Here is a 12,731-nt window from a genome sequence, read left to right on the forward strand (position 1 = left end):
ATTAGTAGAATTCAAGGGTTTCTTGCCACACAACTCTACCATCAGTCCCACATGAAAACAATGTTTTTTTGGTTTTTTTAAGATAGGGTCTCATTCTGGTCCAGGCTGACCTGGAATTAATTATGTAGTCTCAGGGTGGCCTTGAATTCATGGCAATCCTCCTACCTCTGCCTCCTGAGTGCTGGGATTAAAGGCGTGCACCACCACACCCAGCATCAAAACAATCTTATTTACTATTATTCAGAATTTTTAATTGCATGTAAATGTATGCTTAATATAATGATTTATTTATTCCTTACAAGAATTCAGAGTAGGGTCTGGGTAACCAGCTCAGTAAGTGCTTATCATGCAAACATGAGGACCTGAGCTTGTATGTCCAGTGGTACATACCTGTAATCTGAGCACTGGACAGTGAGGGACAGAACAGTAACCAGGATTTACCAGCTAGATAATCTAGCCAATAGGTGAGCTCTTGGTTCAGCAAGAAACCCTATGTGTTGGGCTACAGAGATCGTTTAGCAGTTGAAGATGCTTGCAAAGCCTGGTCACCCAGTTTGACTCGCCAGATGAACAAAGTGGAACATGCATCTGGAGTTCATTTCCAGTGGCAGGAGGCCCTGATGCACCCATACTCTCTCTCTCTCTCTCTCTCTCTCTCTCTCTCTCTCTCTCTCTCTCTCTCAAATAAATAAAATAATATAATAAACCCTATCTCAAGGAACACACATGACATCAACCTCTGGCCTCTACATGCACAATGATACATAGTACAAGCACCCACACACATTTGTACATACACACGCATGCATACTATACACACACATACACATCAAAATAATCCAGTGTGTAAGCACTATTGGCCTCATTTTACAGGCCTGAGAACTCAACTTGAAGAGACAGCCTATGGAAGGCCATAGGGCTAGAAACATGGACAAGAGTTAAGTTGTCAACTGTCAAAGTGACTTCAAAATCTGGGCTTAGTGTCCTCTGTACTGAAACACCTATTAAATTTATTTAAATATGTCTACACAAATCACTTATTTATTCATTCTATTTGAGTTTCTGCTATTCAGTAAATGCTTTCAGATGTTGGCTGCATGAGGCTTTTTGGTTAAGATACTCCTCAAATACATAGAAAACCCAGCGCTGTGCAGCACAGTCTTGGTCCACTGTGATCTGTCTTGCTACACTGTAATCCAGGCAATACTGCTCTTTTAAGCTCTCTCTTATTTTCAATTGTACAAGGTAGTATTTTGATTTCAAATACACATAGAAATATGATAGAGCAACATTTCTTGCTAATAAACTAATAACAAAATGTGAAACCTTATTAGAATGCCAAATGAAATGAAACCTGACTTGTCAGCCAAGACAGCCTTCCTCCTTAGCAGTGTGGCTAGTAATGTGTACAAAGTAAAAGGTCTCCAAATCAAAATTTATCTGTTGACAGTCTTCGCAAATGAGATGAGCAGTAAAAAATAACAAATAAATAGAATAGTACTTAGATGTGTACTTCTAGACAATTTATGTGTGATCTTATTGGCTACCTAATGAGATTTTAATTTTGTTGAGCTATGAGTCTTAAATCACTAGCTTCATAGAATAATTTTACCTCTCAGACAGATTTTTCAAACCTCATTTTGTGCATGGTTGTATCATCTTAAACATTCTCAAGTATGTATTTAGTTACCATAATGCTTTAGGATTTTATCTCCTAATACATAAAAATAAAGTTGAATGAGTTGTTTCATCTAATGTAGGGCTGTGGGTTGCAATTATAGTAACATATAATGATGTGGCTATTCAATCAACAAAACTACCGTGCACCATAACCAAATATCAAAATATTCCTTCCAATTTTGCATGATAAAATGCATGCCTTATGGAATATGTAGTTTTCAATCATATTTATTTTAGCAAATTCCATATGCATAGATAATAAATTTTCTATCTCAATTTGGCATTCTGTTAATTTCTGGAGCTAGAGATTGAACTCAGCTTTCATATATAGTAGACAAACATTTTACTTCTGGGGTACATCTCTTGAGTCCAGTTTCATTTTAGTATATTATCAAATTACCACATTTTATTCTTTGTGTGGACTTTTTGCTATATTTTAAGATAATTTTGCTTTAAAAATGCAAGAATTCATTGTTATATCCTTAAATGCAATTAGTAAGAATATTGATACAACTACTTTGCTTAGAATCAAGCATCTTTGTTTTTTAAAGTTTTTATTAAAGGTGAATATCAGTCTACAATTACTATAGAATTGGAAAACAGTGATGTATATTCTCTAAGAATAAAGATGACTGGGAGGTGAATTATCTTGCTAAATGCCTTGTAATGAGTTCTTAAAGTTCCAGCTTACATTTGAAGACTAAAATCATTCTAAACTACACATATCTTCTGCATGTGTCCCATAGATAAAAATTAGCAAGTTTTGGGGAAAGTATTATGTCTTCCTTCACAGTGCTATATTAGTCTAAAAGCTTTAAGTTCTTCAAATAAAAAAAAAAAAAGTGGCATGTACAAAGTACCTAACATTTGTTAGAAAAGTTCCAATCAGAAATTCAGAGATGTTTATAGTATCCAGGGAAAGAATTGGGGAATGTGCTACCCTTAGGCAATCCCTGAGTATTTGTAAAGTGCCAATCTGTTCCTATGGAAACTTAATCTGAGCACACAGCTGGGATCATTTCCCACAGATATCTTTGCAGTGGAATTCATAGTTTCAAAAACAATGAGATTGGAGTAACAACGGGAACCATTTGAAGTAATGGATTGCAATTTTCTACCATAGTAATTCATCATTAAACCAAACAAAACCAACTTACCACCTCCATTCTTTTGACATAAGTATGGGAATCTCCACACATTCCCAAGCCCCACAGAAAATCCAACTTGGGCCAGGATGTATTGCAGTTTACTGTTCCAAGCTGGTCTTTCATCTTCAACTTCAGATCCTTCCTCAACATCTGTGTCTTTCTCTTCTTGCACATCAACAATTAACTCACTCTTTTTAAAAGCATCATCAGCTGAGTCTTCATTGGAAAGAAGGTCTTTGACGGATTCAATAACCTCATCATCTATTTCTCTTTTTACCACCTTGCTGTTCTTAGGCATTGGAAAGTATGGGAAATATTGAAGACTCACTCCCTTGTGGCAAAAATGTTTAAAATATTACTTTAAATGAAGCAAAGACAGATGAAATATTAAGTAAGCCCTTGGTTCAAAGGGATGATGTCTTATGGATCCCAGATTTGATTGCAATATTCCGTATATACCTGTAAAAACATAAATTGACATGATTATTTATAATGAAAAAATATATAGAATGCTAAATGATCCTAGCTTACTCATTTTTATGATAAAATCTTTCTGTAGAATATAAATCACAATTGCCCTTGGCTGTTTAGAATTTAACTATTTCTAAAAGTATAAGAATTATAAAGTATATTTGAGTTTCACACATTTTCTTTTAGCTAATTTCCTCCTGGGGGAAAAAAATCTACTTTGGGCTTGAGGAATGGCTTAGCAGTTAAGGATTTGCCTACAAGGCCAAAGGACCCAGGTTCAATTCCCCAGGACCCATATTAGCCAGATGCACAAGGGGGTGCACATATCTGGACTTTGTTTGCAACAGCCAGAGGCGTGCCCATTCTCTCTCCTTCCCTGTCTGTCTGTCTGTCTGTCTGTCTGTCTCTCTCTCTCTCTTTCTCTCTCCCCTCCTCTCTTTCTCTCTCTCTCTCTCTCTCTCTCTCTCTGTCAAAAAAAATATATATAAAATATTTTTAAAACTCTAGTTAAATCCCCAATAACCAATTTGGAGTACATATTCTCTGATTTAGTAATTAAAAATCTTGGAACTTTCTTATTCATGCTTTACATCACTACCTAAAGTAAAACTATTTTATGTCTTTCATTGTGTTAATAACATACAAAATTTCAATCCAACTGCATAAACTTCTCTTTTTTAATCTCTTGTATGTATTTGTTTCTTACTCATGATCCATTCACTTCCTTATAATTATTTTGATAAAGGTTATGAATTAAACATGCAATCTCTGCATTTGAGGCTATGTCTAATAAAGAGAAAAGGGATAGCTGAAATAATTTCACTTTGTTATAGAATTTAAATGTCCAACATCATCACCATGAAAAGATAAAGAATTTTAGAGTTGTGAAGAAGTTGAGCATACCATACATAAGAAAGAGCATAAATATTCAGAAAGAGGAAAATTATCATGGTATGTGTGGATATTTGACCCAGACAAAACAAGGGCACAATGTATGTCTATAGACAAACCACACTGCCTACTTTAAAAAGTGATCTTAGAAGTTGGATGGGAAAGCTTTGTAAAGTGATAATCTTAGAAGTTGTCATTGATGACCATTGAACTCCAACAGTCACTTCAGGATAAACACTAGAATTCTGTGACATAGCAGCTATAAGATTTGCAGAGAAAACTGCAGCCTTGGAGCATCTGTAATATTAATGAGCAAGAGAAACTGCTAGAAATTCAAGTCCCTGAACAAATACAGCCCACAATATCTGCATTCCATTAGCTCAATTTTATATAACTGTATCTCTGTCCATAGTTTATGCATGGTCTATCGCTTATTTTTTGGTATAACAGCATGTTGCTCTTATGGGAGACAAAACCTATGCATCAACAGTTTTATCAAATATGCTTGTCAAGCTCTCTTTCAAAAAAACATGAATTGAACATATAAAGTTCTCCAGTTTACACTGTCTATGTTTCATTCATGAGATACTTTGATTTTCGAAAAATAAAGCTGTAACTCTCTCCTCTTCAAACATAGGTCATTATGAAGCATGAAGTAGTTATTCACAGACATAGGGGATTGATAAAGGGGTAGCAGCTAAGGGAGATGAAACATAAGTAAAAGACAAATATAGAATATAAACATACATAAGGAAAATGAGTATTTTGGTAACAAAGAGGTCAAATTTAAAAACTATGCATATAAAGCATAGGAGTAATTAGATTTAAAAAGCTATGAATAGAGTTAAGAAAGAGGAAAATTTATCATAGGGATTAAGTCACATTAGAAACAAAACTAGAATGAATGCTACTAAAACTTCACCTAAAGAGTGAGGAAGTAGGGGGCTGGGGACAAGCTTTGAGAAATTTCACATTAACACACGTGTACACAGGGTTAAAGGCTTTAAAATAATATATACCTCAACTTAATGAAAAGTAAGGCCTGGAGAGGTGACTTAGCAGTTAAGTGCTTGCCTGTGAAGCCTAAGGACCCTGGTTCAAGGCTTGATTCCACAGGACCTACGTAAGCTAGATGCACAAGGTGGCGTATACATCTGGAGTTTGTTTGCAGTGGCTGGAGGCCCTGACCCACCCATTCTCTATCTGCCTTTCTCAAATAAATAATAAAAATAAACAAAAAACTATAGCCCTAATGGAAAGTAAACTCAGATATACGTGATCTAATAAACATGTACAAAACATATCTAATAAGAACAAAACATAGTAAACATTAAATACTAAAATACTGAGATACTGAGTAACAAGTTTTAAGTAAAGATTTGTACTTTCATCATAACAAAACTGAAGTGTAAACAGTGATAAATTACGGTTAAAGAATTTTTAGAGATTTCAAGCTGAAATAAAGAGAGCTCAGAATATCTAAGAATTTTATAAAAACTAACAGTAAAATATTAATCTCTAGGACTGAAGAGATGGCTTAGTGGGGTTAAGAGCTTTCCTGTGAAGCCTAAAGACCCTGGTTCGAGGTTCGATTCCCCAGGACTCACATTAGCCAGATGCACAAGGGGGCGCACGCATCTGGAGTTCGTTTGCAATGGCCTGGCAAGCCCATTCTCTCTCTCTCTCTCTCTCTCTCTCTCTCTCAATCTCTCTCTCTCTCTCTGTCTGTCTCTTTCTCTGTCTGTAGCTTCAAATAAATAAATAAAATAAACAAAAAAATTTAAATATATATATATTAATCTCTAATTTCTATGCACCATTGTTTTGTGTTGCAATTTTCAATGTCACATATAAATATTGCTGTCTATAAGGGGAGTGGTGACTCCTTCAGCCTGGGGATGAGGTCTTAGGGCAAGTGGCTACATGATCACAATTTTCAATAGAGAAAAACAAGATCTCAGTAACAGCGGTCATGAATATTATGTGAATATTAACTATAAGAAGGAAATAATTGTAGAAATTGTGTTGAAGGAAAATACAGATTGAAAATTGTAGAATAACTATCAAAATCTTGAAAAAAATGTAACAAAAAGAAATAAAAGTGTGAAAATGCCAACAGTTACTTCATGCAGGTATAACAATACTTAAAAGTGAGATGAAGTCCTCAACCTTGACATGTTTCTATATTATCATTTTTTTTAAGTATAATGGTATCTAATATGTGGCTAGGAAGAGACATTGGTTCCAAATACAACCTAGTCTGTGGAGATGTATTTAAATCTCAGGTCTAACACTTAAAGGTTTTATGATGCTGATCAAGTTATTTACCTGATTTATAAACAAACTGGACAGCAAGAACCTACCTTGAAACAAACAAACAAAAAAAAAAATGGAGAAATGCCAGCTCACTGAGAGTACATATATTATATTCTCTTTTACTAGTATGATTATCATCCCTCTTTAGGATGTATTATACTAGCATGTTGTATCTTATCCTATTAATAAGGAATTTTAAGCAGAGAATTAAGGCTGTAGTTTTTAGTATTTTTAGCACTACTTTTTTTTTCATCAGTTATCTACTACATGCAAAGACACTTGAAAGTCTGGTGGCTTACAAGAGTGCTAATTGGTTTTGGTTCTTTGGTTCAGCAATGTAAGCTAGGACTCAACGGGCAACCATTTTTCTTGTCATTACTTCTGCACTGAACAGATATGTCCACTCCAGGCATATGGATGGTCTCAGATGGTGTGACGTGACCCATCTCATTCTGACAGCAGTACATTCCAGTAGGGGGTGAATGCTCTGAGATGGTACGATGTGGTCCGGGTACTTTTGTTCTTCTAGATGTGGAGATGTGGCTTCTCCAAAATGCCGGCTCCAACTTTTGTATACATTAGGTTTATATTGCAAAACTATAACCTAAAGAAGGCAGGCAATGCCTCACCATCGTAGATCAATTGATAACAACAAAAGTACCTCCTTTTGATGGATAGAGCTCAAGGCCATATCACCAGGGATATGTGTACAGGGAAGAAAGCACTATCACCATCTTGGAAAATAATCTTTCACATTTATCTAATTAAACAAAGTTCCTTAAGTTCCTTAAGAGTTTGAATCACAGGGAAACAAGAAGATCAAAAAGTTGGCATTGGATTCATCATCATGAGTACAGCATAGCCATGTCTGTAGTCATGTATCCTGGTTTCTACTTCTCAGAACTATTTTCATTCTTGCCCTTTTCCATCTCATTGCTAAGTACCCTATTGTGTTTTGAGGCCTGAAATTCTGCCAGTATCTTTTCTTCATTTGCTTCTTTGCCAAAATCATTTTCCAAAATTGCAAATAAGATGTCTAAATCATAAGGCACTTACAGATATTAAACTAGTTTTTCTTTCTACTAATCTGTATGTACAAATATCAATATGTAAAAATTATTAAGGATTTTATTATTTAACTTTAAATATATTATTTTTTTCAACATTCAATTTTTGTAATGCTTAACATTCCTTTTTTATTTTATTTATTTATTTATGAGACAGAAAAAGACAGATAGAGAAAAAGAGAGAATGGGCATGCCAGTGCATACGAACTCCAGACACATATGCCCCCTTGTGTATCTGGCTTACATGGGTCCTGGGGATTCAAACTCAGTTCCTTAGGCTTTGCAGGCAAATGCCATAACTGCTGAGCCATTTCCCCAGCTCCCACTGTTTAACATTCTTATTTTTTTTTTCAAAATAAACCTAGTTTGAAGCAAATAAAACATGATTGCAAGTTTTTAGGCTAGCATCATAGATTTCTAAAAAAAAAAAAAACTTTTGGTGTTTTCTTTTAAAATTAGCTTATGCTTATTTTAGGTCCTTGTTTTATCAGTTTATGTTTAAATCAGTTTGTCAGGGTCTAGTGGAACAAATATTGATTAAAATCTAACCTGCTGGTATTTTAAGTGGCATACATCAATTCTTGTTTTATAGTTATGAAATTGTTGTGAAAGAAAAAAGATCAGAGATTTTATGAAAGACTGAAATAAAGGTCTTGACAATTAATATAAAATGTTTCAATGTAGGATTTAATCCAAATATTTATTTTGTAAATTATATCCCTCTTTACATAAAGTTTTTAAATTAAGCAAATGATGGCAAATATCACATATCCAACTAAGAAAGAATACATTTTGCAAATGACAATATAAAAAATCACAATTTGTATTTTACTTAACATATATTCTGCTATTGCCTTACCAGAATTTTATCAAAGGTAATAGCATGACATATTGGTAAGGTTGTGAGGAAAGTTGATCAACCTCATATCATTAGCATAAACTAATATGGCTACTTTGAAAAATGTTGTAAAAATATTTTTGATGTGTCTGTGTGTGTAGTATGTAGTATGTATGTGCATGTAATGTATGCACATATGTATGCAGATGTATGCACCCCATGCACAAACATGCAGAAGCCAAAGGAAAGTGGAAGTGTCCTCCTTTATTTCTTTTCTTCTTTATTTTCCTGTCACTGAACCTGAGGCCCCTGATTTTTCAGTTAAACTGGCTCACCAAATAGTTCCAGCAACCCTCCTGACTCTGCTCCCTCAGCACGCATAGGTAGCCATGCCAGACTTGTTATCTGCATACTAGGGATAGAACTCACATCATCATGCTTGTACAGAAAGTGTTCTTATCATTGAACCATCTCCCCAGCATGTTGGCAGATCTATCTAACACTAATAATAGACTTCTTATGGTGACCAGCAACTACACTCTAGTAAATATACCAGAAAAATAAAAACTACCGACATTTTGACAGACATATTTATAGCAAACTTACAGCAATTTTGTACCTCCCAAACTGAAAACAACTCATGTGTGCTTGCATCAGTGAGTGAATAGTCACACAAACTGTTATGTTCCCAGCAGGAATTCTAATTAGCATTAAGAATGAACTTATTGTTATCTGAATCAATTTGGGTGGATCTCAAGGAAATAAATACATGTTTTATGATTTCAATTATATATGTGTAAAATGGCACAATTACAAAGATGGACACTGCACACAAGGGATAGAGGTAGGGGAAGGTAAGTATGTTATAAAAGGGTAACAGGCAGGAATTTTTCCAGATGGTAGAGACCATTTTCATGTCGGCATTATGGCAAGGGTTACAGGAAATTTCATATTGCATTCAAATCAATGCACCCTCTGAAAAAGTACTATGGATCACAAAGGTGGGTATTTGTGTTTGAATATAGTAGCATGTTTTTTAAAAGGCATTAAAGAAGCCAGGTATAGTGGTGCACACCTTTCATCCCAGCGCTCAGGAGGTAGAAGTAGGAGGATCGCCATGAGTTCTAGGCCACCCTGAGACTACATAGTGAATTCCAGGTTAGCCTGGGCTAGAATGAAAACCTACTTTGAAGAACAAAAAAAAAAAAAAAAAGGTATTGAAGATGGAGAGGCTATATGAAAGATTCACCAGCCCTCTCTACCTGGGAACTTTTTTTAAAAAAATTTTTTGGTTTATTTTTATTTATTTATTTGAGAGCAACAGACAGAGAAAGAAGCAGAGAGAGAGACAGAAAGAATGGGCGTGCCAGGGCCTCCAGCCAATGCAGATGAATTCCAGATGCATGCGACCCCTTGTGCATCTAGCTAATGTGGGTCCTGGAGAATCGAGCCTCGAACTGGGGTCCTTAGGCTTCACAGGCAAGCGCTTAACCACTAAGCCATCTCTCCAGCCCTACCTGTGAAGTTTTATTTACATAAAAATTAATTATAAGGCTAGAGAGATGGCTTAGTGGTTAAGGTGCTTGCCTATGAAGCCTAAGAACCCATGTTCTATTCCCCAGTACCCACCTAAAGCCAGTTGCACAATTGGCACGTACATTTGGAGTCTTAATTTCTCAGTAATGAATACAGATAACCTTTGTTCAAATTAGGTAATAATTATAGTTGTAAGAAACTAAAAAGAGGCAATTTAAAATCCATTATCAACTACCATAGTTTGTTATTTGTACATATTATTTGTTTACAAGTCTTATCACAAATGACCATGAAGGTATTTAATATGTTGTTTTACCATTATTGAGTGTCGAGGTATTTATGATAAAGAACACTACAATTCCTGTAGTGTCCCATATCCTGCTACTCCTCCCATACATAGTCTGTTTCCTCTCCTGTTAAATAAAGCAGAATTGACATCACACAAGTTCCAAGACTAGCCTGGAAAAGTGTAACAGCTTCTGTTTTGAAAGCTAGACATCATGGGGAAAAATTACTTGGCTCAAGATAGACTTTACATGGAAATAAATAGATAGCAGATAGATAGATAGATAGATAGATAGATAGATAGATAGATAGATAGATAGATAGATGATAGATAGATAGATAGATAGATAGATAGATAGATAGATAGATAGATAGGAGATGAGAGATAGAAATGATAAGAGGAAAAGAGGAAAGGAGAAGAGTAGTAGAAACAAATGGGAAAAGAAAGTAAAGGGGAGGAAGAAAGGGGAAGAGGAGGTTTGTAGAGAAAATAAGGAGACTGATTCAACTAGCCAATAATATTTTAGCTTCTGAGCATGACAGAACAAAAGTATTGACATTCCAGCCACAGTTAAACTGCCAAGATAAATTGTTAATTATTACCAATCAAAACAGATGAATCATCCAGCTAAGCCCTGCCACACTAGAGAATAATTAGAAATAATACCATTATATAAGTTTTAAGGTGTTCTATTTTAGAATGGCTTAGCGTATAGCAATAGATAATATTTACTTATAAAAACATAGATAATCTATTTGTTAGGAAGACAATAACAGAGGCAATTTATTTTCTAGGTATTTTATAGTCTATATTATTAGAGCTTTTTTGGAAATCATTCTGTAGGGAGGAATCTGTACCATATAACTTGTAAGCAACTTGGTGCATATGTGGTATTAATAATTTGTTTTCTCTGAGCTAATCATTAGTTTAAATATTATCCAAGCATATGATCAGACAGAAACTTGGTCTCAATGGTCTTGGAGGGTGTAGGCCCTTCTCTGCTACACCATGAGACCACCCTGAAGTAATGGAAGAATCCTCCCCTGCCACAGGGAGAAGGATGCAACGTAATCTTCTCTGAGCCTCCTGGGAAGAAGAATAAGACTGGATTACAAATGTTATTTTCATTCCTATTTCCTGTAAAAATTCTGATGAAAAAAGATCCAGAAGACCATCCCAGAGTGCCAACTCTCTTAACAAAACACAAGTAAGTTTTCAATTCCTGGTGTTTTGTCTATGTGACAGGCAGCTCAGACTGCTTCCATATTGAGTTCAGCTAAAAGTATAAATGCTTTATTGAAATTTAAAATATTATGCAAGATAGTATTCACAATATCTTGGAGAATGTGTGAAAGCAGCATGGTAGAGGGTTTAAAACACACACTGACCTCTTTAACCATAAAACAGGTATTAACTTTTAAAGTCACATGTAAGTAGTCTTGTGTGATGTTCTGTATAGTTGATATTATGTTTGAGGCACTATGCATAGTAGAAATGAAACAAAACATCACTGTCAAACCCACCAGTAGCAAAATGATTATAGCCAAAGAAAGACCCATAGGAAGATCCATAGGGTTTACTGGCTATCTAGTCTAGCCAAATAGTGAGATATAGGCTCAGTGCAAGACATTGTCTCAAAATTTAAATATTTGGTGAATAGGAAATAGAAATTGGCTAGGTAGCTTAAGCTAAGAGAATACTAAAATGAATAGCTTCCTCCTTGGCTAAATGTGGACAGTATCCTTAAGGGTGGAAGAAGAATGTTTGTTTCTTTGCTTGTCCCCCCCCCCGCCCCCACCCTTATCTCTTTCTTTTCTGGAAAACTACACCTCCTAGAAAGATTCCTAGAGCAGAAGTAGGATGACCGGATCACCATAAGTTTGAGGATAGCCTGAAACTACTTAGTGGATCTCAGGTCAGTCTGGGCTAGAGTGAGACCCAACCATGGAAAAAGAAAAGACTTATAAAACATTTCCCCTTTATGAGGCAAATGCACCCTTTCCTGGAACATTAAGATTTGTAGGAAGATGGGCCCCTTTTCCTTGATCTAGAAGCTTGGTTAACCTGTGGGGTTTTCTCTCCCCTCCTAAAGAAATTCTGCTTCTCATAATAACCCCAGTCAGTCACTAGGTAGGTTCTGGAGACAGCCACCCATGTCTGTCTCAATAGGAGACTTTCCCTCCTCTTAAGAAAATCTATAAGAAAAATCTTCCTAAATTTCACCCTCCTGTGATCTGTGAAATTCATTAATCAAATTTTTAAGACAAAAACTTCAAGGCCACTAATTCAGTAGGAGCTCTGTGTGGCCATGAGTTTTGGGCACCCTAGTTCCTGAGTTATTTCTCAACTAAGGGTCCAAAAAAGCTTTGCAAGCAAGCACCTTTAACTTCTGAGCTATCAATCCCTCAGTATGCACATAAAGCCAGATGCACAAAGTAGCACATGTGACTGGAGTTCATTTGACATGGCAAAAGGACCTGAATTGCCCAAGTGCCCAC

The 12,731-nt window shown here is 35.5% G+C and overlaps 1 protein-coding gene across 2 annotated transcripts in view; it reads right to left on the minus strand.

Annotated features, from left to right (window-relative positions):
* Slc6a15 (solute carrier family 6 member 15) overlaps positions 1-12,731 on the minus strand; it is a 57,811-nt gene that overhangs the window by 32,404 nt on the left and 12,676 nt on the right. For both annotated transcript variants that reach the window (XM_045153438.1, XM_045153439.1), the window contains exon 2: positions 2,838-3,287. In XM_045153438.1, the coding sequence (XP_045009373.1) occupies positions 2,838-3,126 (289 nt within the window). In that variant the 5' untranslated portion in view covers positions 3,127-3,287. The remainder of the gene's footprint in view (positions 1-2,837; positions 3,288-12,731) is intronic.

This window comes from Jaculus jaculus, chromosome 6 (genome assembly GCF_020740685.1).
Source record: "Jaculus jaculus isolate mJacJac1 chromosome 6, mJacJac1.mat.Y.cur, whole genome shotgun sequence".
Lineage (NCBI taxonomy): Eukaryota > Metazoa > Chordata > Mammalia > Rodentia > Dipodidae > Jaculus > Jaculus jaculus.